Source organism: Mustela lutreola, chromosome 17 (assembly GCF_030435805.1).
Source record: "Mustela lutreola isolate mMusLut2 chromosome 17, mMusLut2.pri, whole genome shotgun sequence".
NCBI lineage: Eukaryota > Metazoa > Chordata > Mammalia > Carnivora > Mustelidae > Mustela > Mustela lutreola.
In genome coordinates, this window is record NC_081306.1 from 1,404,706 (window position 1) to 1,431,909 (window position 27,204).

A 27,204-nucleotide genomic window follows, 5' to 3' on the forward strand; every position below is an offset into this window, starting at 1 on the left:
GACCAAACAGATCCATCTCCCCCACAGCCTCCAGTTCCCCAACTTGCCCTGTTATGGGAAAGGGGAGAAGCGCCTGGAAAAACAAAACCAAGGGGACGTGGGCAAAGGGGAGCAATATTTATTTGCCACGAAATCTGCTGCCGTGTTCCCCTGCGAGGGTGGCAGGAGAGCGCGAGTCTGCCGGCCGGCTTCACTTCTTCTTGGGCTCCTTACAAGCCACCACGTACCTCTGGGCCACATTGAGGGGAGGGGAGTAACCGTCTGCATAGGACGTGTCTTCAAACAGGACTGAATAGTCATCCTGGGGCTGTGGCAGGGGGCGGACAGGAGGGGCTGGTCAGAGACCCCCAGGCAAGGCCCCCAACCCAGACTGACGGGAACCGCTGATACACGGGGTCCCTGCCTCTCCTGTCCCCATCTCTACTCCAGACCTGGTCCTGCTACAACACAGCCCTCTTCTCAGCAACAAAGAGCTCGGAGGGGGGACACTTGCTGTACATGTGGGGGGTACTACATGGAGAATCTGGTGCTTTTGGGGGACCCTGCGTTCAAGGGACCAAGGAAAACCCAGAAGGCAGCAGGCAGGGCACGTGGAGGAGGGGAGAACAGCCTTGAACCTGCCACCAGGCGACAGGTCACCAGCATGGGCGAGCACAACCTCACACGAAGAAAGGGCAGGGGTGCGGCAGTCGAGGTTGGAGGGCGGGCCCTGGGTGTGGCGCTGCCCACCTCAGTGCAAAAGTGAGACCAGAGGGAACACGGGTCCCATTCCAGCGGGGCTGGCTAGGGCTCTGAAGGTTGGAGGGGGCTGGCACTGCCCTAGGGGACAGGGCTGGAGGGTGCCTTCAGGCAGAGTGTGAGCAGGAGAGACGGGCCAACACCCAGGACTCTCCCAGCTCCGAGAGGGGAGGCGAGGGCCGGAGAGGCAGGAGGCGGCAGGTGACCCCATGACCATCTGTTCTCATGGTCTGTCCCTCCCTTGGGGGCTACCTTACCCGCTGTGGGGGCGTATGGATCAGGGCACGGTAGAAGCAGGTGGTCTGGGGGTACAGGGCCAGCACAAGCTGTTCCTTCTGAAACAAGGCCTCGGGGTCCGTCTCCGGGTTGGCTTTCCACTGGGGCAGCGGGATGATACGCCGTCGGCTCAGCGTGTGTCTCCTGGAAGGGTGGGCTCAGGTCAACCCACGGCCAGGAGGGGGGCTGCTTCCCAGCCGCCTCCACACCCCGCCCCGACCAGCACACTCACTCTTTGCCTTCCTCGTCGATGTCATCCACCTCGTATCTGGAGAGCAAAGACAGAACAGTGGACGCAGGGAGACCCACAGTCCAAACTGGGGAGCGACGAGGAGGGGGCGCGGGGCACGGGGAGGGGAAGCAGCCCAGGGAGCCAGAGTCCTACACAGCCCCGCCCCCCGCCCCCCAGACACTCTGGGGGAGGCGCTGGGCCCAGCCTGCAGACTGCGCAGAGGGCCGGCGAGCGCACGTGTCACAGGATAGCGGACCGAGGGCTGATGCCCGCTCACTTGTTGGTGGCATGGCTGTAACTGACCACCTCCGCCAGGATCCACTGCTCATCCCCATCCACGGCCTTTACCCGGGCGGCCACCTTGTCTCCGGGCTTGGCCACGTAGTCCCCAGAGGCTGGAATGGCCCCACAGAGGGGTGGGGGCCTAGGGGTTGGGGTAAGGCGTTAGTCCCAGCTCTTCCCTCCGGTCAGCTCCCCACCCCCCTCCGCCGGCCCAGGCCTGCCCTCACTTGTCACCAGGCTTCCCGATCCACAGGGGCAGGGTCATGGCCGACTGCTGCAGCAGGGTCATCAGCACCCCCCGGCGCATGGTCTTCCGAGGGGGCTCCGAGTCGTTGTACAGGCCCGCGATCTTGGCCGCTGTGGGAAGGAAGCGCACCCCTGAGGCACGAGGGCCAGCGCTCCTACCGCAGACCCCCGGCTGCACGGCTGCGCGGCGCGGTCAGCAGAGCTTGGCCTGGAGGCCGCCTCCCGAGTGACCGCCCAGGGCCCAGTGTGCTGCTTTCACAGACCCGTGAGAGGTCAGAGCAGCGGATGCCCTCAGGGGGACGGAACTACAGGGAAAAAGGGTTCTGGGGTGCTGGCACGGCCATTTGTTCGGTTAGCGAACATTTCAGAGCCGTCTGTGTACTTACGTGTACTTTTCTACCACGAGTACGTGTTGTCGTTAGACAACAAACTAAAAAGAACTGTCAAACACAGACTCCTGACCTCAAGCACGGCTCAACACCCCCGGTCAACCTCGCACAAACCCGGCTGGCGGTGGGACCTGTCTACAGGCAAGCCGTGTGCCCACGGAGGGGTCACTGAAAGGGTAAGAGATGGGAGAGCCAGGCTGGTTTGAAGGGATTTGGAAGCCAACACCCTGTGTAAGCTCCGAGCTGAAGGACGCGCTCCCGCAGCCACTGGGGTGGGGGGCCGTAGCAGGAAGGAGGCGACTGCCCCAGGCACAAGGGGCAGAGACATGAGGGGCGCAGGGAGACCTTCCAGGTCTGCACAGGGACACTGGGAGCCCCTGCCTCGAGCACGAGCCGCAACCTCCACTGCCTCCCAGACCCAGGCTGCCCAGACGCGCGCCCCAAGTCTGCGGAACGACACGGGGCGGAGGCAGCAGCTCCCCACTCCTGCGGGGAGCCACAACCCCCCACTCAGGAAGCCTCACTCTGCCTGATCAAGAAGCGCCACGCTGCCCTCCAACTCACCAATCCGCCTTTCTTCCAACAGAGACTTGATTTCCGCTATCTTATCTAGAGCTTTCCGGAGGATGCTGGTGGGGAGAAGGGAGAGAACAGGATGGAGCAGGAGCGCGGACCTCTCCCGCCCGCCGCGGGCTGCGCAACTCAGACCAGCCGACTGCCGGCAACTGTCAACCCTACCCGCTTTTCTATTTATTTTTACTTTACTTATTTATGATATTTATTTATTTAGGATATTATATTTATGACTTTATTTTTAAGTAATCTCTACACTCAATGGGGGACTTGAACCCATAACCCCAAGATCAAGAGTTGCATGCTCTACCAACTGCACCCCATACCGACTGCCGGGCGCTCCTGTGTTTCCACTTTAAGAGCATAAAGGAACTGACGAAGTGTGAGGGGCAGCCCCACCAGACCCGGGAGGAGCAGTGAGCCCCGCAGAGCGCTGCACCTGAGCAGCGAGCCCCGCAGAGCGCCGCACCAGACCGCGGGACGGAGCCCTGCTGGCCGCCCCCAGCAGCATGCGGGGTCGGAGGGTAGAAGCTGAAGCCTGGGCTCCGCCCCAGCTGGGACAAGGGAAAGAACAGGCTCCAGACTCCAGATGCCCGGGCGGAGCTCTCTGGGCTCGGAGCGGGCTGGAGGAGGGAGGGATGGGTCTCTGTTAGGCTGCAGCCCAGAAACCCTCGGCAGCTCCTTTCCAGGCTTCCGGGGTGGCTGGGCCAGGCAATCCCGCGGAAGTGAACACGGTCCCCGCTGGAGGAAGGTTGTTTCTTTATCCTAGATGTTGAGGACTCTCCTCCAGGGAATCTTTCAGTAGGAGTAAGCAGCCCGGACTCCATCTGGGGTCCATCTCCATCTCTCCCACGGCTCTTCCTCTGGTCCACCTTTAGGAATTACCCCGAGGTTCTGAAGGCCTTCACTGGGCCGGAGGGAGGCCCCGCCTCGCCGGTGGGGGGGGTTGTCCCGGGCTCCTGTGGAGCTCACCAGGCAGGGGCGGGGGGCCCTGGCAGAGGGAGCCAGGCAGCCCGGAGCAGCGTGCCTGCAGCACAGCACAATCAGAAGGCGGGATGTCTCCTCCCGTCCAGGCCGGCCCCAGCCCGGTATATGGAGCCCGTCAGGTCCCTCCGTCTAAGCTGCGAAGCCTGGAATCCTCAGCCTCCCCTCTCCCAGCTGGTCCCCAAATTCCACTCGAGAACCTGCCCTCGAGCCCACCCTTGCTTCTCCGTCCCCACTGCCACTGCCCAGGCTCAACTCCGTCACCATGTCTTGCCTGGTCTCCTGCCTGGCCTTGAGTCCCACCTGTCTGCCCACGCAGCAGCCAGAGGCTTCTCTCCTGCTTCACCTCTTGGCTGGCTCCCTGTGGCCGCCGGGATAAAGTCCAGTTACTGGAAGCCCTCCCCGTCCTGCCTCGCCCTTCCCCAGCCACAAAGGACTGATTCTCAGTCCTCCAGTGCCCGTGTCCGGCGCGCACTCCTCCACTGCCTCTGCCGTGTCGCCCACCGACTGCTACTTCAAGTCCCTCCCTGAGGCTGTCCGGGGCCCCCAGGCACAGTGAGCCCAACTGGTGGCCCACCAACTACGCTGTCCCGGTCACCGTTTTCTTAGGGTGTCTCTCCTTTCCAGACGATGCCCTTATTGGCCGGGTCCTCGCTATCCTAGGTCTCTGTGTGAGGACTGCCCAGCACCAGGCCCAGGGGGAGCGCGAGCAGAGATTTGCAAAGCAAAGATGATGGCAGGCAAAGAAAATCTGGGACCATGAGTCCGAGGCAGGGTCTCAGAGCACAAGACAGGGCCTGTGAAGGGCCAGATGGGAGGAGAGGAAGACCCCGGAGGCACCAGCAACACTGAGGGTGCGGACATCACATGCACCGGCAGTATTTAAACAGCAGGTCGCGGCTCATTAGGGACTTGTGAGATTAATTTCTGGGGTAATAACCAGCTTAAAAAAAAAAAGAACAGGGGTGCTTGGGTGGCTCAGTCGTTAAGCATCTGCCTTCGGCTCAGGTCATGATCCCAGGGTCCTGGGATGGAGCCCTGCGTCAGGCTTCCTGCTCGGTGGGGAGTCTGCTTCTGCCTCTCTCACTTCTACTGGTGTTCCTGCTCTCTGTCAAATAAATAAAATCTTAAAAAAATAAAAAATAAAAAAACAAAACAGGGGTGCCTGGCTGGCTCAGCCATAAGAACATGTGACTCTTGATCTCAGGTCAGGAGTTTGAGCCCCGTGTCGGGTATATAGATTACTTAAAAACAAAAAACAAAAGTCCCCAGCCTATAGATATGATAATAGCACAAACGTACTTCTTGTTCCGATTCTGTGACATATGTCCCTATAATGTACACGTGTGTGCTGCAGAAAGGTGATTGTGACACCATTCTAGCATGGTCGTAAGAATATGGAGCCCGGGTTTACAACTGGGCCCCGACTTACTAGTTGTGTCACTTTCAGCACATCATGGAACCCGGTGTGTCCGTGTCCTCACCTGGAAAACGGGGGTAACGCTCACCTGGCGGCCGCTCTGAGCATTGTGAGACACACACAGAGCATACCTGGCACAGTACCGGACTCAGCACAGCCACACAGGAGTCCTTATTAGTGTTATTATAGCGATGATGACCAGGTCCTAATATGATGAGGAAGCCACAACAGAGAATGTATTTCCTACCATGGGTTGTGGTCAAGTGGGTTTGAAAATCACTGGTCTTAGGGACTTTATATACATTATCTCACGTTATGTTGACCATTCTGTAGACGGTTATGGTCCCCGTTGTCACGACAGAGCAACTGGGTCTCAGGGGGAACCACTGCTCCAGGTCACAGGACACCTAGAATGCCGTGCCGGGCTCCAGCCCCCACTGTGCTGCCATCTAGGGAACGGCAGGGCTAGTGGGCAGGGGAGGCCCAGAAGGAGTTCTAGGGAAGGCCGGGACCCCAAGGGACAGCTTGGGGAGCAGGAATCTACTTCTCCGTGGCAGGAACAGCGGCGGGCGCTGGGGTCTGTTGCCCACATGGTGGGCAACAAAGCGGAGGGGACGGGACTCACTTGCACTCAGCCTCAGCGTCAGCCTTGGCGGTCGTGTACAGCCCACGTAGCTTTGTCCGGTAATAGGGAGAGACTGCAAGCGAACAGAGGAAGAGGTGGGCAGGGGGCCAGCTGGCGGTCCTGGGGGGCTGCTTCCGTGCACGCCGGTCGGACCTCCAGAGGCGTGCAGAGGCCACGGACCGGGACGTAAGCTGTGGTGGCTTGGAAGTGCCCCGCGGCCGCTGCCCCATGTTTAATGAGTTCACGGTTTCATACGGCACAAATACCATCACTGCATCTGGCAGAGGACTTCTGCATAGTGGGACACATGCAGAAAGTGTTTCTCAGCACACAGGAGAACAGACAACAGCTCTCAAAGCTGCTCCGAATGGGAGCGCACCAGCCCAGGAGGCTGAGCAAGAGGGCTTCTGGGGCATGCGCGGGGGATGCCAGGAGGAAGTTCTCTCTCTAGAGAATACCAGCTAACTGGGGCGCTTGTGCACTCAAAGAGGTTCCCTGGATGCAGCCTCAACACTGACTTCCCAGCCCCTAGACTGGGGGACTTTAAGGTTCCTGAGTGCTAGGTTGTCTGTGATCTGTTTCCGGAGACACCTTCGGTCACTCAACTGAAAGGAGACAGACTGTCCCTGGGGTTAAGGAGCAGTTCGTTTCGGATTATGTAGCTCCTTGGAAAAGGCCGGTCTGAAACTAGTGACAGCCACGTTCCCGGTCTCAGCCCGTCCCCCGCCCTCCCCTTCTCTTCTGAGTCCAGTGACTTACTCTTGTTCTCTGTCTGCATCCGCTCATGGGTCTTCTGGATGTTCACTAAGTTATGCTCACTCCGCGAACGCTCCTCCTGCAGGGGTAAGCGCAACAGGTCAGGCGAACAGCCCCTTGTCCTGCTGGGTCTCCCGGCACCCCAGGCCTGAGGCCCCGGAAACACGTCTGCCAGTATCTTCCAGCCCTTACTTTTCAGGATACATCCCACTACAAAGGACATCGTTTGGGAAGGCATTTCCAGGACTGCTCCATTCTGGGCCACAGGACTGTGTGGTAGACGGGTAATCGGGTAACTATAAACCTGGCTGGGGCACCTGGGTGGCTCAGTCAGTTAAGCATCTGACTCTTGACCTCAGCTCAGGTCTTCATCTCAGGATTGTGAGTTCAAGCCCCGTGTTGGGCTCCACTTGTAATTTAGATCAATGCGCTGTGGCTGCCCTGACCCAAGAACAGATCAATACAGAACATCCTGATCTACAGCTGGCAGAGACGGGACTGTTACTTGGAGCACCACTGGGGGCCCCCCAGGTAGGAACAGGGCCCTGGAGAACACACAATGAGAAGCCGTCTCAGGACGAGCCTGTGAGCTGGGACTGGCGACTGGCTCTATCCCCCGCTGACTCAGAACCCAGAAATAACTGAATCATGGCCAACTGGAATCAAGCAAATACTGTGAAGAAAAAATATTGTTCATAACAATATCTGGTAAAAGGGCAAGGCCAATTCTGTTGGGAGAGCATAACACATAGCTCTGTAACTCTTCCCGGCTTGCTCTGTAATGAAACTGAGCTCCGCCATGACCGCAGCGGAGCACGGTCACACGCCGGCAACCCGGGCGGGCTTCAGAGGCCTCCTGTCAAGAAGTCACCTGGTGCTGACAAGCAAACGTGCTGGGAGCCGGAGCCGCGGCCTCCTCTGACTGGCCCGGGAAGAACTGGATTCAGTGCCATCAGCTAATTTCTATGCTGAACAGTTTCACACAAATGTATCAGAGGGCACGAATGGTACTGGATGGAGCAGGGAAATGGGTAATTAGATTAGTATAAAAAACGGAAACGTGTATGTGGGCCCGACGGGACGGACTGCTTGTTTCTCGCAGTCTCTCCCTGGCCCACACTGGCTCCTCCACCATCGGGCGGACTTGTGCTCACTCTGCCGCCAAGGCCAAGGCCAAGGCCGGGGCCAGGCAGCTGTGCAGTGACAGATAAACTCAGCAGGCCTCTCTTTTCAGACCTTGTTCCAAACAAGGCCCCTGACTAGCTTCTGGAATGGGACCTCTCCGCTCCTGGCATATCCTGCCTGCTAAGGGTGTCTTTGCTCGGCTGGGACCAGGGGGCGGACGGAGAAGCGGAGGGCCGTGGTGGGTACAGGGCATTTTTGTCAGATGGCGAAAATGTTCGGAAACCGATCATGGGGATGGTGGCCCGACTCTGTGAATATACTAGAAACCACTGGAATCGTGGGGGAGCTGGACGGTATGGAACTCTAACTCCTATCTCATTACAGCTGTTACGGAACAGAGAGGATCAGGACGTCCTGCCGCTGAAGGAAGACGCAGTGGTCACACCCCACGTTCTCCTCCCCTCCCGGTCCGGCGGTCACCTGGGTCCCTGCACGTCCAAAGTTTGTAAACGCCCTCCCCGGCTGGCGGCTCCTTACCTGGGTTTGTTTGATCAGTTGATGGAGCTCCGTGAGAAGTTCTGCGATGCGGGAATCAGCAGACACCAGGGCCATTGTGTCTGGGGTGCCTGGCAGGGGGAGGGGGACACGTGTTGAACAGAAGAGACGCTGTTAGTGGCCGCTGTGTGTTAAAGCTCAGAGGGTCAAGTGACGACCAGGAATTTCACATGATTTCATATAATTTCTACAACAGTTATAACAGCATTTACTCAAACAAAAGAACCCAAGGTTTATCATCATTTTTTTCACAGTGCTTCCCAAATAACATACCACATAAACCAGCCTAATGAGTCAAAAGTTCTTAGAATTTGAATCTTGGGAAGCTTTGATGTACATGCCTCAGGAGGATCACAGATCACTCTGAAACTCAGGATTTACTAACCTCAGCTGGCAGTAAGAATCTATAGATGGTTCTACAGTTGTTAGCAAAACTTAGCTCTTTTAATATTGAGAAGTTTTCTTTTTTGTGTGTGAGAATTTTTAACTTTCTTAAGTCATCAAAGATCTGATTAAGACAAAAACACAGAAGCTTTGGTACTCCAGGCACATAAAGAGGAATAAGCCTTTATTTACAATTTCTTATCATGAGTAAAACAACAATCTAAGAAAACAGTCTTTTTCATGGAGAGAAAAGCAGAATATCAATCTTACACCAGTGCACTTTTTTTTTTTTAAAGATTTTATTTATCTGTTTGACAGAGACACAGCGAGAGAGGAACACAAGCAGGGGGAGTGGGAGAGGCAGAAGCACGCTTCCCGCTGAGCAGGGAGCCAGATTTGGGGCTCAATCCCAGGATCTTGGCATCAGGACCCAAGAGGAAGGCAGACGCTTAACAGCTGAGCCCCCCAGGCACCCCAACACTAGTGTGCTTTTAAAATCCATTTATTTTGGAGCGCCTGGATGGCTCAGTCAGTTAAGTGTCTGACTTTGGCTCAGGCCATGATTTCAGGGTCCTGGGATTGAGCCCCGTGGGGAGTGTTTCTCCTTCTCCCTCAAATAACTAAAATCTCACTTCAATCTTAGTTCTGACACCACACAAAGCCCTTTTCAAAGATTTGCCTTCACATACCTTCCACAACTTTCTTTTCGTTCAGATTTGATCATAAGCCTTTCCTCTCTAAATAACCAATCCCATTTGGGGACAAAATTACTTTTTTTTTCCCCTCAACAAAATATATTCTCATTTCTTACACCTTCCTTACACATTTCCTACTTTCCTAAATACAGTAAACTGAAGGACTGTGCTAGGGGAAAACATGTTTCTAGAAATCGTGAACTATACTCATAAATCGCCAATCTAAAGAATTCTGGGCTAGGGACGTGTACGAGGCTCAGTCGTCAAGCCTCTGCCTTTGGCACAAGTCATGATCCTAGGATCCTGGGATCGAGCCCCACATCAGGCTCCTTGCTCAGTGCGGAGCCTGCTTTTCCCTCTGCCTGCAGCTCTGCTCCCCCTGCTCTCTCTCTTAACAAATAAATAAAATCTTTAAAAAAATTTTTTGGTTTAGCAGACAGTTCACAATTGGTTACTACTTAATTTTCACTGGAGACTAAGGTTTCTAAGTTAAAATTCTGTTAAATGGAAATGATAAGGAAAACAACCCTTGTCCGTTTCTCTGCAAGCAGCCGGAAGCACAAACCTGTGTTCAGTAAACAAAGCTTTAGTACTTTGTTTTGTTAGAAGGAAGACTTGGATTACCAATGAATTCAATCCAATTGATTGTTTAAATCAGCAAACTTTGAAGGTTCAGGTTTCCAAAGATTTTGAAAGCCATTTAAAAGTTTAACTTTAAACCTTTTTTCTTTTTCTTTTTTTTTTTAGAGTAGGCTCGCCGTCCAGCATGGAGCCCAATGTGAGGCTAGAACTCAAGACAGTGAGATCAAGATCTGGACTGAGATCAACAGTCAGACACTTAAGTGACTGAGCCACCCAGACGCTTCTACCTTGTATCTACTCACTCACCCTCCTCATGCTTAAACAAGGACCCATGAGAGCTTTAGGAGATGGGTGAAATTTACCAACATTTTCACCCATCTTTTGTGGACAAATTGCAGCCAAGGTAACACGAGCTTCTCTGACCTTCAGTAAATCTTGGTAAAGTGAAAGTTACATTTCACGCTGATAACTCCCAAGACACGACCGTTTTAATTAAACCAACAAAACTTAATGGGCGTTAATACAGAATACATTGCCCCTGTGCCCACTGAGAGTCAGTCCATGTGTTCCCCACTGTCAGTTTTGCCTGGGGCACGGGTGGGGGGAGCTGAAGGGGGAGGCCTAAGTCCAAGGGAACCCTGGGCCCCTTCACGCTGATCGGGGAGACACTATGATTGGAACGGCACAACAGCTGGGGTGCTCTTTGCTCCTCCACAGCAAGGACCCAAGAGGCAAGAGTCAAGGGCTCCAGAGGCACAGAGGTCTAAGGGGCTGGTTACGTAAGCTCCTCCTAGGGTGGTGCAGAAACAGGAGAGGGAAGGGGAGGCAGGAGCACAGAGGTGGAGAAAAGCCCAAACAGAAGCGGACTCTGGGTCCTAAGGCTCATCAGCTTGGACAGAAGAACAGATGCGCATTTTCTTTCCACCCACAGAAAGTGAAAACAGGCAGCCCGTGTGCAGTCAGAGAATACAGGGAACCTCCTCGAAACAAAACGAGTGTTATCAGCTGCTTGGGAAGGCTCCTGAGAGTCCCTGTCTGGAGGCAGACTAACCGCAGAAAACTGGCCGCCGAGAGCCGCCAACCCCGAAGGGATGAGGGCCAAGTCCCCACATACAAGGCACTGGACAACGTTCATCCAGGCCTCTCAAGACACAACTCGGACCCAACGCACAGGATAAGAAGCCAACAAAGAGGCAGCAAGTAACATGGCAAAGAGAGGGAGGCGTGGGCAGGATCCCGGCAGCGACCTGCTGACAGGAAAGAAGGCGGTGCACACACAGAACAGGCCCTCTGGGGCGGGGCCCGCTCCCATCGGACAGGATCGTGGATAAAGCTTCTGCGGAAATCGCCCGGATTAGACAGGGGTTCCATACTTTTGTTTCCCTCATTTGTCCTTACCCGTGGGCTGTTTGGCATTCCGGGTCCTGCGCTCAGATTGAGTGGCGCCCTGTGGGGCAAAGGCCCCAACTGGGTAACAGCGCCCATTGGTCCCTTCCAGGAAGCACGGGGTCAGATGGATGTTGGGTTTTATGTTCATGGAGGGGTCACACCGGGTTATTTAGGAGGGAACCTCATCTGAGAGTCAAGATCAGCAGCCATCCTGATGACAGGTATGGCCATCCTGTGCCCGAGAGGAATACGAGTATTGAAAGACTGGGAGAGCCTGAGCCCAGCGCTGTGACAGCCAAGGTTCTGGTGTCCAGCCGGGGGCAGGCGTTCGTCCCTCCCTGGAGTGTAGCCACAGGAAGGAGGTTCTCTCCTGAACACTTGGACAAGGCACATTCCAAAGGGTCATACTATTGAGGACATCTCTGAAAAAGAACAGGTAACAGAGCCTGGGGATGAAGAACACACCCAGCCGTACCGAATCTCCCCAATTCCTTTTGGTGCTGTCCCTGTAGAGGCCACCAAAGCTTACACAGGGGTGTTGAATGCAACAGTCAAGAAAGAACCGTTGACAGTGCAACTTAGTGAGTTTATTTAAGTAGCACGGGGACAGGACCCCTGGGCAGCAAGAGGGGCACTTGGGCTGTGTGAGGCCGGTGGTTATGGACTCAGCAGTCAAAGGGAAGGAGGCCTGCAGGGAGTGTCAGATTACAAAGGTTTCTTTGAATTTCTGAAACTACTTTTGCAAGTTTCCTCTGGTATTTATCATTCAGTTCGATATTAATTATTGGTGAGATACATGGCCAGTCAAGAGGCCATTAGAGAACACAGCAACCAGCTGGCATTTGATCCTTATCAAAACTACGCAGGCTTTAGGTCAGCCTTCCTGCCTAAGGGTAAACATTTTCCTGCTTCTGTCCCCCATCATTTTCTTTCTTTCTTTTATTTGTTTGAGGGAGAGAGCGAGCGAGCATGTGCAGGAGCAGGGGGAGGGACAGAGGCCAAGGGAGAAGCAGACTCCCCACTGAGCAGGGAGTCTGATGCGGGGCTCTGGGCTCGATCCCACCACCCGGACATCCCAACCAGACACCACAACAGAGCAGAACGCAGATGCCCAACTGACTGAGACACCCAGGCACCTCTATCCCTCATCATTTTCAATGCAATCCCAGCTGGCTTCTTTGCAGAAATTAACACGCTCATCCTAAAATTCATATGATAATTCAAGGCATCCAGAAGAGACAAAACAATCTGGAAAATGAAGTTTTCCCAACCACAAAACACACTACACAAAGCTATAGTACTCAAGACAGTAAGATAATGGCAGAAGGACAGACCTAAAGATCCATGAAACAAAATCGAGAGACCAGAAATAAACCCTCACACTCATAGCCAATTAATTTCCCACCAAGGGGCTAACGTAAACTTAGTGGGTAAAGAATCGTCTTTTTGACAAATGGTGCCGGACAACTAGATATCCATATGTAAAAGAATGGATTTGGGCCCCAACCTCAGGCCATATACAAAAATTATGTGAACAAACAGTTCTCCAAAGAAGATATATACAAATGGACAAGAAGCCCATGAAGAGATACTTAATATCATTAGCCATCAAGGAAATACAAATCAAAACCACCAGGAGGTATCATTTCACTCTCACCAGGATGGCTAAAACCAAAAAGAGACATAATAACAAGTATCCAGGAGGGTGTGGAGAAACACAGATGGATAAGGACTGGTTTTATTCACACAAAGGAATGTATTACTCAGCAATGAAAGGAATGAAGTACTGATCTGTGCTAGGACACAGATGAACCCTGACCTTATGCTAAGTAAAAGCCACACACAACAGACTACACAGTAGATCAAATACTCAGAACCCAAGTCTAAAGTCTGTTAATTTTAGACAGATGCCCCTCCCCACCCGTATCCCTTAGTCTTAGGCAAACACTAATTCACTTTCTGTTTCTATTATTTCTATTATTCCATTCTGGAATAATATTCTTTTGTTTGCATATGCCACATTTTATATATTAATCTGTCAACCAATGGCTCTTTGGGTTGTGTTCACTTTTTGGCTACTGAAAATCAGGCTGTTATGAGGGAGTGCCTGGCTGACTCCTGATCTCAGGGTTATAGGTTCGAGCCCCACATTGGATCTAAAGATTATTTTAACATAAAATACTTTAAAAAGAAGAAGAAGAAGAAGAAGAAGAAGAAGGATGCTATTATGGACACTTGTTGACAAGTTTTTCTTTCTTTTTTTTTTTTTTTTTTTAATTTGACAGAGAGAAATCACAAGTAGATGGAGAGGCAGGCAGAGAGAGAGAGAGAGAGAGAAGCAGGCTCCCTGCTGAGCAGAGAGCCCGATGCGGGACTCGATCCCAGGACCCTGAGATCATGACCTGAGCCGAAGGCAGCGGCTTAACCCACTGAGCCACCCAGGCACCCTGGACAAGTTTTTCCATGGACATGTTTTCGTTTTCTGGGTCCATACCTAGGAGTGGAATTGCTGGGTCCTGTGGTCACTCTTTAACCCTACAAGGAGCTGGCAGACTGTTTCTGGGGCAGCTGCACCATCTTACATTCCCATCAGCAACACACGAGGGTCCGGCAGCTCTGTGTCTGCACCAATGCGTGTGATTGTCTTTCTCTCGCCAGCTGCCCTAGTTCGGGCCATGAGATGTTAACTCTCGGCTAATGATGGGGAACGTGTTTTTACATGTTTTCTTTGTAGAACTGTCCTTTGCCCATTTTTATGGAGTTATTCGTCTTTTTATAATTGAATTTTGTCCTCTGAAACATATTTTTAGATTTTTAAACTGTCCAACTTATCTGTTTTTCTCTGCTTGGGATGCAGACCCGTTTTGTCACACACGCGACACTATTTGCACCACCACAGCAAGATATTTCAGTCTACAGAAGAACATGTCCCTTAAAAAAAGAGTCTAGTTGCATTAGCTAGAACCGCATGAAATAATGGATCTTGAGTTTAGAGATGAGAAGTGTACAAACTTGAGAAATAATCAGCAGGAAGGTCATTGCTGAAGTCTAGGAGCTGATGTGCGGAGTGAGAAAACAGGAAGACCGACCACCCCGGAGCTCAGCAGCAAGATCCCAGAGGCGACGGCTTAGCGCGCAGAGGGCTGTGCCCTCTCCCGCTAACTGAAGCAGGAACCTAGACGGAGCCCCTTGCCTTCTACCTGCCCACAGCCCTGCAGAGTAAAACCAAGGCAAGCCCCCCAGCTGGGCCCCGGGTCGGGCCGGGGACTGTACTTCACAGCGTCACTGACACCGGCAGCAGGCGCGCCCACAGTGCAGTCCCGCAGACTGGTTATCCTTGCCAGTGATTCTGTCGGACATTTCGAACCTTCTCAGTGTGTTGGCTACTGCCCTCAGACCTGGGTCTGGGTCCAGCTAGCTGAAGTCCCAGGTTCCTACTCTGCTGAACTGTCCCCCCAAAACCGAACTTGTCTCTTATTGGACTCTTCCTTTAAAAACTGGCCAGACTGGAAGCTCCTTGGGCACAAGCACATGCCTCCGCTTTTAACAACAATCCCCTGACATCAACAAGCACCACGGACAGGTCATTAAGGACCTGGCAGGAACTTTGTAATGGTTTATACTTCACACAAGATCTCTCTCCTGCCCTGACCCCCTACCCCACCCCTGCCATGAGGTCCATTTTGAATTTTCCGCATCAATGATTCCAAACTTTGTTGTGAAATACAAGCTTTTCCCTGGCTCCTGTGAGGAGGTACCAACTCCCAGATCCACCACCAGCCCCTAGGACTCCCCCAAGATTCAGAATCTTCTTTTCATGCCAGCTATACAGCTCTACTGGAGAAGACCTCAAATCCCCGTTTGACAGAGACACTCCTTATGCGAACCTACTTCTGTAGGCTAGAAATAGTCTACAGTTTAAAAAAGACTTTAAATCAATGTGTCCAGAATATACTCTTGAATTAAATAATGGATGGTTGTACAAGTCTGTGAATGTACTTTAAAAAACCTAACAATGAATCGTGTGCTTTGAATGGGTGAATTATACGGTACTTGAACTTTCAGCTCAATAGAATTTAAAAAACAAAACAAAACAGGATGTCCCAAACCAGACTTCTCCCCACCCCCCCACCCCCGCCCAGCCCACACTCCTTCCCTGTTGATGCGTCTTTAACCCATTCAGCCGCCTGTGCTGGAAACATCGAGTTTCAAAGCCTGTCTCCCTGTGTCTCACCAGTCACCACTCCTGCTGGCTGACTGCCCCACAAACGCATCCCCTCCCTGGCCTTCACCCCCGTTTCCCACCGCACCACGGGCCCCCCACCCCCTTCTGCATTCTCCGTCAGATCCACCCTCTGCGAGGTCCTAAAACCTCCCATCTAGAAGACAAGTGTGGTCATGTCCCCCTGGCAAAGCTTTCAACCCCTGCCTGGAGAGAAACCAAGACCTTCCTTCACACACCGCACTGCCTCGAGGAAGAGGCTTCCGTCCCGTCCCCCCTGTCCGCACCCCCCGGGCCACCTGCCCCCACTGTCCTCATCTCGCCACTGTCCGCCTCACACTTCCTAGTCCAGCCACTCCCAGCTCACCGTGTAATTTCTTAGCCCCATGCTGTTCCCTCTATCTGCGATACCCTTCCTGCAAGGACACCCCTAAATCTGCAGGATTTCACTACTCAGTCTCTAAGACGCAGCTTACCTACCAAGTCCTCTCCTTCCACTAGCCACGGTCGGAGCCCCCATGCCTCCAGCCCCACCCCCAGGCTCCTAGACCGAGTTAAGTCCCCTTTCTCTATGTAACATCCTGTGCACCTCTCACAGCGCCAACCAAATCCTATTAAAATTCTCTTCGTGTGTTTCTGTCTCCTCCCCCGCTGGTCTGTCTCTGAGGGTGGCGCTCATTCCCCCTTCTCGCTAGCTCGGGGCTGGCATGTGGTAGCCACCATGTGCACTTCTACTGCTGCTCACACCTCAACCCACCGCGGCGCGGCTCTACCTCAGTCCTCCGTGATCGCTTGCCCCCTCCTGGACCTTTCCACTGCACTGCGTACCTGACCACACGCTGCTTCTCAAAGCTCTGCTCTCTGGATTTCCAGGCCTCCGGTCCCCCCGCTTCTCCAACCACCCTGCACAGTCTTTCTGCTGCTCCCTCCTCCACCCCAAAGGACCATCACCCCAAGAAGCCCTTCTCTGTCTCTAACCCACTCCCTGGGCATCTTATCAGCTGTAAGGCCCCATATTCCGAAACCTCCAAATGGAGATCATCAGCCCTGACCTCTCTCCAAGGTTCCCAGCTCACATTTCCAGCTGCCACCTGAGGCTCAACCCAGATGCCCCTCAAGACACCACCTACTTCCTGCTCTGCCCTGTCTTCTAGACGGGGGCTGACGGCATCTCTCGCTGTCCAGCTAGCTTCCCAGCTGCAAATCCCAGAGTTATCCATTCCTCCTCCTCGACCATCTACAACCCCACCTCCCTGATCTGCTCGCTTCAAATTCTAGGGATTTTGCCTCAAAAATTTCTCTCAAAGCCAGCCCCTCCCTCCCACCACACCTGTCCCTCTCTCAGCTGGGCTCTCTTCACATTATCACATTATCACAGTATCAGCCCGTTTCTGCACCTCATCATGCTTGGTCACAAAGCCTGTTTCTCTTTAAAAAATTTTTTTAATGTATACATATATACAAAACATAAGCACAAAATAAAAAAATTCAAGTGATACCAGAAGTACAATGAAATCTCCCAGCCCTGGAAACCACCAGCAGTGTTTCTTGGGTATTTCTCTAGAGGTACCCCATGGATACACAGGAGGAGAAAAAAAGCGTGTTATCTCCTCGAACCTTCTGCAGATGGAAGATGCACAGACAGACACACAGACCTGAGAGCTGGAGGCAGACGCCTGCAGCGCACTGGCTGGAAAAGTGGACCCGCATGGTCTGGAGGGGAGGGAGTAGAGCAGACACCAAAGCAGGCCGCAGTGGGGAGGCGGCCCCGTTTCTGGAGGCCCTCAGCCTCGGACACTCGGCCCCTACACCAGTTATCGGGGTCCCCTCACGTATGAACGGTTACCGATGGTTTTTGAAAGGCTTTCATCTCCCCTCATTGCTATGCGGCGGGAAACACTGAGAAGTGTGGACGTGGGGGACAGCAATCTGGAGGGGCGCCTGCCCCAGAAAATCTCACCTCACGATTTGACCAAAAACCCCTGCTTTCCCCGGACCAACCTGGTCGCCAACTCAGCAAGTGGGCCGAGAAGCCGTTCCACTACCTGGTGCCGCCCCCAACCTAACAGATAAATGCCAGCAGGTTCTTCCTGCTCAGTGGCCCCCTCTTCCTGGAGGCCCTCCTAAGCCGCTCCGGAGTCAGGAACCCCCGGCTCCCCAGAGCACTCTGGCCACACCTCTCTTCCCTCTTTTTCCTAATCTGGCAAGGGAAAAAATGGTGTAACAATATTAAAGAATCATTAAAGCAAGTCCCAGCGACCTGAATGATTTTCATTCCGCGTGGCCCTCTCTGCACACGCGACAGAACGGCCGTCCGCACGCGTCCGCTCGTCCAACGGCTTTCCGCTTGCGTGCGAGCGTGCCCCTCACACTCCCAGCGCGGAAGCACAAGAACAGAGTCGTGGCCATCTTCGAGTCTGGGGACCCTAACGAAGCCTGGAGCGTGGCGGGCTCGGCCGCCGGTCAGACCCGCCCGGGCAGACGCAGGCGGCGGACGGCACGCCGGGCGCTCGGAGGTCCACGGGGCCCGAGGACAGACGAAATACACCACCGGCCGACGGCCCACGGCCAACGGACTGCTGAGCGCACTTGAGCGTTCCGAGAAGGGGACCGGGGGCAGAACAGCTGCGAAGCTGTCACGAGGTCCCAGACTCACGGAGCTGCTGAGCCTTCCCGGGCTCAGGAAGAACCAGAGTGGCCGCCGGACGAGCAACCACACCAGGCGGCCCCGGCGGCGCCGGCCACCACGGACCCGCTCAGTGCCCGCGAGCTGTACCCCCTCCTTGTCTGGGAACGGGGGGGGGTCAGGGAACTGCCAGGAAAAAGCGGCGACTGTGCTAAGTGCTAAGTTAGGCTGCACAGCCCAACGCCCAGGGAGAAGAAAACACAGACGCATCACTCCCGAGCCCGAGGGCAGCAGCGCGGAAGGGCCCAGAGCCCGCAGCACCCAGAGCCCGCCCGTTGAGGGGTGCTCTCCTGCCTGCGGGGCAGGGCCTTGCCTGGGAGAACCACCTCACTTTCCGGTTTTACAACAAACTATCTCCAGATCCGTCCTGAGCTTGGATTTCCCCCAGAAAACACAGCCAATGCCAAGCCCATGGGACACAGCAGCGGGCACGGGACCACGCCGGATGGAAAGGCCGGAGCTCCGAGCTGGGAGAAGTGGCTTCCGGCCCCGGCTGACCCCATCAGGGTTCCCAGCCTCCAGAGGCTGGGCAAACTCTGACAGGGTTCAGGCTTTCTTACAAACTCTGAGGCAAAGCCCAGCACCGGGAACTTGGGGGCTGCTGGCCCTCAATTCTCAGCACTGACCGAGGAGCCGCGCGTCTAGTTCTGCCCACAGAGGGAACCACCATTCTGACACTGCTCACTACAGATGATTTCCCCCATTCTGGGACTTCATAGAAATGTAATCACGGGGCCCCTGAGTGGCTCAGTTGGTGGAACAACGGACTCCTGATTCCTGCTCAAGTCGTGATCTCAGGGTCGTGAGACTGAGCCCTGAGCGGGGCTCTGCCAGTGCAAAGGGTGGCACAGGGCCGGCTCGGGATTCCCTCTCTCCCTCGGCCCCTCCCCTGCTCGCACATGCCTTCTCTCTACATAAATTAATTAAAATCTTTTAAAAAATTAGGAAATGTAATCATGCCATCCACATTCTTTAGCGTATGGACTCCGACTGCGCGGTGTGTGTCAGGAGTAGGTCCTTTTCTACGGCGGAGCAACACGGTGTTCAACACGGTGTTCTCCCTCGCACATCTGAACAAACCTGTTCGGCCCGCTCTGTGCTGAGGGCACCTGGGCTCTTCCCGGCCTGGGGCCACCATGAATAAAACTACCAGGAGCAGTCATACAGAAGTGGTTTTTAGACATGACGCTCGTTTTTCTTAAGCCCTTGGGCCTGAGCTGGGTGTGTGCTTTTCCGAGGAAGTACCCAACCAGACTCTTCCCCCCGAAGGGGTAGCAGATCCCACCCCCGCCACAGCGACCGAAGTCCCGGTTGCTCGCCATCGGTGCCGCGCACGGTGAGGCCATCTTCATCTCCTCTGAAGCCACTCTCAGCCGCTCTGGCCAGCAGGAAGCGATTCTCACTGTGGTTTCAATCTAGACCTCTCCGGGGACCAGTGAGGTTGAAGGGGCTGCCTTCCCACGCCCTTACTTGGCTTCCTTCATGTTCAAGTCCGTGGCTTTGTAGTAGAGTCACAAGGTTGTGCAACCATCACCACCACCTGATTTTAGGGTATCTTCAAGACCTCCCCACATCTGTAGCCAACGGCAGTCACCGCCCCCACCCCCAGTCCCTCTTCCCTCAGCCATGGGCCACTGTTCACAGAACTGTCCTTTCTGGACACTTCCTTAGAAGTAGAATCACACAGCACGTGGCCTGCAGAGACTTGGCTTCCTTCACTGAGCACAGTATCTTCAAGGCTCGTCCGTACTGTCCGTGTGTATTTCGCTCCTTTTACGGCTGATACCCTGTGTACGGACAGACCTCATTTTGTTTTTGCATTCATCAGCTGATGGGACAATTAGGTAAAATGACTTTCATATCAAGAATCTGGGGGGCGCCTGGGCGGCTCAGTCGTTAAGCATCTGCCTTCGGCTCAGGTCACAATCCCAGGCTCCTGGGATCGAGCCCTGCATTGGGCTCCCTGCTCAGTGGGAAGCCTGCTTCTCCCTCTCGCACTAACCCTGCTTCTGTTCCCTCTTTCATTGTGTCTCTCTGTCCAATAAATAAATAAAATCTTTTAAAAAATCTGGAATTCCTTCTGCATGGCTATCTCGTTTCCAAGGTGAGTCTTTATTAGTGAAAAGGCATGAGAAACAACAAACAAGAGACGCACCGGGGCCACCTTGTCTCTGGGTACCCCCCCCCCCCCCGCTGCACTGATCCAGTTAGGGGGTTGTCATTTGTTTTTGTACGTGTGGGTGCGCAGTTTATCATCATTATTTGCAGAAGGCTTGGCGTAATACGAGCTACTCCACCACTACAGGAAGCGAGCGACCTCTGAGCATTCTCCCATCACCTTTGCTCTGTTTTGGTAATAGGACACCAATTTCTCTTTGGGAAACTGTCCCTCCCCTTGGCTCCAAAGGTGGGAGTATTCCATTCTCCTGAGCAACATGACTGGCTCAGAAGACGTATGTGACCCAAGTCTGGTCCGATACACTCTTTCAGTTGGTTGCTAAGAGAGTAGCACGGAAGCCTGGAAATGATGGAGGCTTTTGCCTGCCTAAGAGAGAAACCAACGTGAAGAGAAATAGCGCTGAAATACATAAAAAATCCTGGGGATGTCAGTTTGGTTTCTGGATATAACCGTGCCTGAAGTTGCTAGACCCAGGACTTTTCAGTTAGAGTCTAACAGACACTCCTCTTCTGCTTGGACTGGCTTGGGCTCACTTTTTGTTAACTGCAAGTGGGAAGTCTGATAGGTAATCCTAGGGACAAAGGACGTATTAACTGCTACCTATCCAGTCCAGACCTGCTCTCTAGCCCTTCTCTAGAAGCCAAGGCCTCATTCAAACAAATCCAAACAGGCTATACTTAAACCCCTCTAACATTAATCCTACAGAGCTTAAGACGGTAAGCGCTTTGTTCTGAACCAAAGGGAAGGCAGGCCTCTAAGACCCTACGCTAAGATCCCATACTCTCAATCTGGCCACCATCACAACAACCTCCACTCTTCAACGGGTTTGAAAAAAGTTAAGGAGATGCTCTTTTCTTTCCCCTAATACCTACCACGCTTCCAGACCAGAGCCTACACAAGGGATTCTCACTGAAACCTTATAGTAATCCCGTAAGCACACCCTCTTTATAGCTGGGGAAACAAGTTCAGATTGGTTAAATTACGCGGGGTAACTTGGAAAATACAGGTAATTGCAAAACTGCAAACTAAAATCTGTGCTCTCCCTCCCAAGTCCAGGCCTTGTAACAAGCTCAGCTTATTCAAAAGCAAAACAGGTGACAGAAGTTGAACCATTTCATCTACCGTAAACTGTCATTTAACCTTCAATGGTGATTCATGGTGGTGCCCGATAAAAAGAGGTAGAAAAATAAAGGTGATCAGGACAGTTACTCCATACTGAATACCTACTATGCGCTAAGCACTTCTACGTAGATGACCCCCCCAACTCTCCTAATGGTCCCGCAGAGCGAGTGCTGTACTCTTCATTTAGCACTGTGGAAACCAGAGTCTTGGGGAAATCAAGGGCTTTACGAAGGTCACACAAGTCGTAAGTGGTAGAGGTGGGACTCAAATCCAGATCTGACTCTACCACCTAAGTCTTAAGGCTCAAACAGCCTTAAGATCAACATCCAAACCCCATTGGTTCGATGTTCAACACACTGGCTTCTACTACATGGATACAGAGACCACAAATCCTGGAACGATGTAAATTGGGTATTTTGTTTCAGTGCAGACGATACAGCAAAATTCCATAGGAGATTCATTGAAAGTCTCTGTAAGGCAGTCAGTCCGGAGGCTGTGGCTGCAGAGTGACCCCCTCCCCAACTCGCCACCCGCCCGGAGAAGCTGAGAAGATGCTGTCTGTGCATGTCGCCACAGCCATGGCCTGTGCCCTCCCTCGGCGGGCCGGGCTGTTCCCCAAAAATGCTTTGGGATCATCCTTCACTGCTGCAAGGAACCTCCATGCCTCTAACACCCGTCTTCAGAAGACTGGCCCTGCTGAAGTGTCCTCTGTCCTTGAAGAGCGTATTCTTGGAACTGATACCTCTGTTGACCTTGAAGAGGCCGGCCATGTCCTGAGCACTGATGATGGCAGTGCCCGTGTACATGCGCTGAGAAATGTTCAGGCACAGGGAATGGTAGAGTTTTCTTCAGGTTTACAGGGTATGTCTCTGAACTCGGAAGCTGACGATGGTGGTACTGTCGTGTTTGGAAACAATCAGCTAACTGAGGAAGGCAGTATCATGAAGAGAACAGGGACCACCGGGGACGTTCCGGTTGATGAGGAGTTACTGGGCGGTGCTGTAGATGCCCTTGGTAATGCCACTGATGGAAAAGGGTCCAGTTGGTTCCCAGACCCATGGGGGAGTTGGCCTGAAAGGCCCTGGGATCATTCTTTGAATCTCTGTGTGCAAACCAATGTAGACTGGCATGAAGGCTGCAGAGAGCTTGTTGCCAACTGGTTGTGGTCAGTGTGAGCAGGTTACAGGGGACCGACAGACTGGCAAAACACCAACTGCTTTGGATGCAATCATTAACCAGAAATGTTCCAACAGTGGAACCGATGAAATGCAGAAGCTACACAGTATCTACACTGCTGTTGGTCAGAGGGGACCGACCCACTGGTGCTCAGCTGGCGATGAGACCTCCAGATGCAAAGGCCGTGAGGTACACCGTTGTGGCTTCAGCTACTCTCCTGACACTGCTCCATTTCAGCAACTGGCTCCTTATCCTGGTGGTTCTACAGGAGAGTATTTTAGATATGACGGCAAACATGCTGTCACTTACTGTCAGGTGTCTCTGCTGCTCCACCAGCCCCTGTCCGTGAGGCGGATCCCGTGTGTTCCACCTACGCCACCGTCTGCTAGAGAAAGCAGCCAAAACGAATGCTTTCTTTGGTGGTGGCTCCTTGACTGCTTTCCCAGTCACAGAAACACGAGCTGGCGATGTGTCTGCTTATATTCTGACAGACGTCATTTCCACCACTGACGGACAGATCTTCTTGGAAACAGAGTTAGCTGTTCTACAGAGGAATCCTCCCTGCCAGTATCGTTAGCTTGTCTGTGTCCCGTGTGGGATCTGCTGCCCAAACCAGGGCCATGAAGCAGGTGGCAGGCACCACGAAGCTGGAATTGGCTCAGTATCGTGAGGTTGCTGCCTTTGCCCAGTTCAGTTCTGACCTTGATGTTGCCACTTAACAACTCGAGTCAAGGCATGAACCCGACTGAGTTGCTGAAGCAAGGACAGTCTTCTTCCACAGCTACCAAAGAACAAGTGGCTGTTATTTATGCTGGTAGAAGAGGGTATCTTGATAAACTGAAGCCCGGCAGGATCACAAAATTTGAGCACGCTTTCCTGGCTTGTGTCATCAGCCAGCACCAAGCCCTGTTGGGCACAGAAGGACGGATGGAAAGATCTCAGAACAGTCAGATGCTGAGCTGAAAGAGACTGTGACAAACTTCTTGGCTGGACCTGAAGCTTAAACTCCTGTGGATTCCCATAAAATACCAGTTTGGTTTTGTCGTTGTTCATCCGAGCAATCAGTTCCATTTGTAAGAGGATTACTCTCATACTCCAGATGTACAAAGTCATGTTAAAAATGAAGAGGGTTACGCCTCTGCTTTCAGCTCAGGTCATGATCCCAGGGTCCTGGGATCGAGCCCCGCATCGGGCTCTCTGCTCAGTGGGGAGCCTGCTTCCTCCTCTCTCTATGCCTGCCTCTCTACCTACTTGTGATCTCCCTCTCTCTGTGTGTCAAATAAATAAATAAAATATTTTTTTAAAAAATGAAGGCTGGGCGCCTGGGTGGCTCAGTGGGTTGGGCCGCTGCCTTCGGCTCGGGTCATGATCTCAGGGTCCTGGGATCGAGTCCCGCATCGGGCTCTCTGCTCAGCAGGGAGCCTGCTTCCTTCTCTCTCTCTCTCTCTGCCTACTTGTGGTCTCTCTCTGTCAAATAAATAATAAAAATAAAATCTTTAAAAAAAAATAAAAAAAAAAAATAAAAAATAAAAAATAAAAAATGAAGGCTGTATATTGGTTGGCCAAAAAAATAAAATAAAATAAAATCTTTGTAAGGCTCTTTGTACACAATTTTAGAACTAGGGGTTCAAAAGGCCTGGGACTTACTACATGTCCCGATTTCCAGCTCTAGAAGGGTCACTAAAGCTGCTGCTGATAGATGCTGATGGACCGACCCCCCGAGAATGGGGTGCCCACAGCTGGGCCAGCTGATTATGAAACAAACACTGTGGTTTACAGAGCACCTTTTTTTTTTTTTTTTTAAGTTTTATGGGTTTTTTTGAAGTTAAATTTAAGCAATCTTTACACCCAACATGGGGCTTGAACTCATGACCCCAAGATCATGAGCCACATGCTCCCCTGAGCCAGCCAGGCGCCCCTACAAAACACTGCCAAGGCCCTTCTTCAGATCCCAGACAGCCCGGCCCTCTCAAACAGCATCAGCACACGATAACCACAGTTAGCAATTCCAGTGCCTGCATTCCAAACAAGCACACACTTTTCTGCTTCTGTCATGCCTGCCTGAAATGCTTTCTGATCCTTCCCCGTCTCCCCTGGGTCTCAAATTTGCTCCTCTTTCAGGGTCCAATCAACTAGCAGCAAAGCTAACACTCCTACAGTGGCGCTTGCCAGCCTTCTTCACACCACAGCATGCGCAGAACGGAATACTTACAGTCACGTGTGAATGGCAGACCCGCATAAAAGAACAGAGCTGCTCAGAGCCAGGAAAGGATGGCAGGGGGATCGGGCTGCCCCGGGCCCCACTGATCAGCCCTGATGCCAATGGCAGTCAAATCTTCCAAAGCACAGTGGTCAAACTTCTGTTCCTGCACTGGTCACATATACGCCGAGTGACCGTTTCACTTACCTGTCTCTCCTGGAGACCATGAGCTCTTAGAAGACTGCCATGCAATTGCATTCCTCTTTCATATTCCCCCGCAACTAGCACAGCCTGGCACCTACTAAGTCTTCAGAATAGATCACTGAACCAAACTGAATCCTGAGTATCTCTTAAAATAAGTCTTTCAACAATTCTGGAGCTGGGCTATTCAATACCTTCACTCGAACCTCAGAAAAAAAAAAAAGAGTTGCCTTTTTTTTTTTTTTTTTTTTTTAAAAGCAAGCTCCATGTCCGGCATGGAGCCCAACATAGCATGAAGTCCAATGTGGGCCAGATGTGGGGCCTGAACTCATGACCCCAAAATGCAAGGCCCGAACTTATGACCCCAAGATTAAGACCTGAGCTGAGATCAAGAGTTGGACGCTTAACCGACAGAGCCACCCAGGCACCCCAATCAGCTATTAGACTCTAGGGGGGACAGTCTACTCCCCATTTACAGAAGAAGTAGTATTTGTCAAATACCTACTCTGCGACAGGCATGAGAAATAGACAACAGTGGGCGTCTGGGTGGCTCAGTCCTGAAGTGCCTGCCTTCGCCTCAGGTCATGATCCCGGGGTCCCTGCGTTCGGCTCCCCGCTCCGCGAGGCGCCTGCTTCTCCCTCTTCCACTCCCCCTGCTTGTGTTCCCTCTCTCTCTGTCAAATAAAAATCTTAAAAAAAAAAAAAATTAAAAAAAGAAAAAGAAATAGACAACAGTGAATGACAAAAAAGTGTCCCAGCCCTGCTTACAAAATTCAGTCCAGAAAGGAACACAAACTTTAAACAGATACTTCCATAGAGCCAGTGAAGTAAACACTGTTCAAGGAACTCGGAGACCACAACAGGTACACGGATAACAGGGAATACTGAGAAACTGGAAACCCAAATTCTCAGGCAATCAGGACCAGGCGCCAAAGAGAACCCTTTTGGACAAAGTATCTCTTGGAGAGAGTGAGTGCCAGCGGCGAGACTTCAAAGCCTCCGGGGCAAACAGGTACTAAAAGGAAAGGGGGGCGGGGGGGCAAAGCCCACCAAGAATCATCAGCGTTTGGCCTAAGCAAGCGGAAGACCCAAGCGGAAGACCGGGAAGCCTGGGGAAGGTGAAGGAGCGTGAGGGAAAGACTCAGAATTTCCCTCTGGACATCTCGGGGTCACCGATCCGACACTGTAAGAGAGGTCAGTCTGGGGTTCAGGGTAGAGCTCTGGGTTGAAGACCGACATCTGAGAGCGCCCGGACCGTATTTGTACTCAGCAAAGGAGAACCCAGAGAGCCGGGGCTACAAGAACAGAATGTTCCCCAAACCCGATGAAACACGTGCCCCCAAGAAAGGGCAGCGAGGACCCGCACCGACCACGGCTGCGGAGCGAGGACGAACCCAACACCGGATGTGGCGACCGAGGGGCCACCCAAGCGCTCTCTCGAGCGGAGTGGGGGGGGGGGCGAGACGGGGGCAGGCTCCGAGAGCCGGGCCGCACGCTGCGAACGGGCGCAGCGACCCGAGGAGGCCACCGCCAGCCTCCGCAGGGCGGGTCGCCACCTCCTTAACAGGTGCAGATCCTCGGCCTCCCGCGCCTGCGCTCACGACCCCGCCTCCGTCCTCCTGCGCCTGCGCTCACGACCCCGCCTCCGCCCACAACCCCGCCTCCGCCGCCGGCGCGCCCCGCCCCGCGCTCGCCCGCTTCCCCTCCCCGCCCAGCCGGCCCGCCCCGCGCACGCGCAGATCCCAAACACCGCGGGCGCGGGCCCTCCCTTTCCGCAGCCCCGCCTCGCCCCGCCCAGGGCGCGTGCGCACCGCCCCTCGAGCGCCGCCTCAGGGAGGCTCGGGAATGGAAACGTACGGGCGGGGGAGGGGAGTGAGGAGGGGGCGGGGACCCCCGGCCCTGCGCTCCCCGCCATCCCCCGGGGGCCCCAGACCGCGACCCAGCCCCACCTGACCAGCCACCGGCGGAACGGGCACGGCGCACTCGCAGTTACGACGGCAGGCGCAGGCGTGCCCCTCGACCCCTTTCTCAAATTCTGGAGCTGATAACGCGCTTGCGTTCGAAGATTCGCGGCACGTCGAGACCCGCACACGCGTTTTTCCTTTTAGGAGCCAGTGGCCGCGCGGACCCCTCCGCGCACGCGCCGTGCTTTCTCCGCGCCGCGCCG

At 53.5% G+C, this 27,204-nt stretch overlaps 1 protein-coding gene and 1 pseudogene across 4 annotated transcripts; one reads left to right on the plus strand and one right to left on the minus strand.

Annotated features, from left to right (window-relative positions):
* Window positions 1-102: 102 nt before the first annotated feature.
* On the minus strand, window positions 103-27,204 carry SGF29 (SAGA complex associated factor 29). Of its 4 annotated transcripts, none has more exons than XM_059155702.1 (11): window positions 26,987-27,204; window positions 25,543-25,726; window positions 8,184-8,272; window positions 6,525-6,600; window positions 5,766-5,838; window positions 2,728-2,792; window positions 1,756-1,885; window positions 1,524-1,670; window positions 1,247-1,282; window positions 996-1,158; window positions 103-307 (listed from the first exon to the last, which is right to left on the minus strand). In XM_059155702.1, exons 3-11 carry the CDS (start codon window positions 8,256-8,258, stop codon window positions 191-193), a joined length of 882 nt encoding a protein of 293 aa, XP_059011685.1. In that variant the 5' UTR covers window positions 8,259-8,272; window positions 25,543-25,726; window positions 26,987-27,204; the 3' UTR covers window positions 103-190. The 4 variants fall into 4 exon arrangements, with proteins under 4 accessions (XP_059011685.1, XP_059011686.1, XP_059011684.1 ...); XM_059155703.1 differs by having other exon boundaries at window positions 25,539-25,726; XM_059155701.1 differs by lacking the exon at window positions 25,543-25,726.
* LOC131820126 (ATP synthase subunit alpha, mitochondrial-like) lies at window positions 22,012-23,772 on the plus strand (annotated as a pseudogene).

Excerpts from the sequence above, each read along its gene's own strand:
- SGF29 (XM_059155701.1), bottom strand. The coding sequence starts at position 8,258 with ATGGCCCTGGTGTCTGCTGATTCCCGCATCGCAGAACTTCTCACGGAG. Across the intron at positions 1,671-1,755 it reads ATCGGGAAGCCTGGTGACAA|GCCCCCACCCCTCTGTGGGG; the intron begins GTGAGGGCAGGC and ends CCCAACCCCTAG. Across the intron at positions 1,159-1,246 it reads ATCGACGAGGAAGGCAAAGA|GAGACACACGCTGAGCCGAC; the intron begins GTGAGTGTGCTG and ends CCACCCTTCCAG.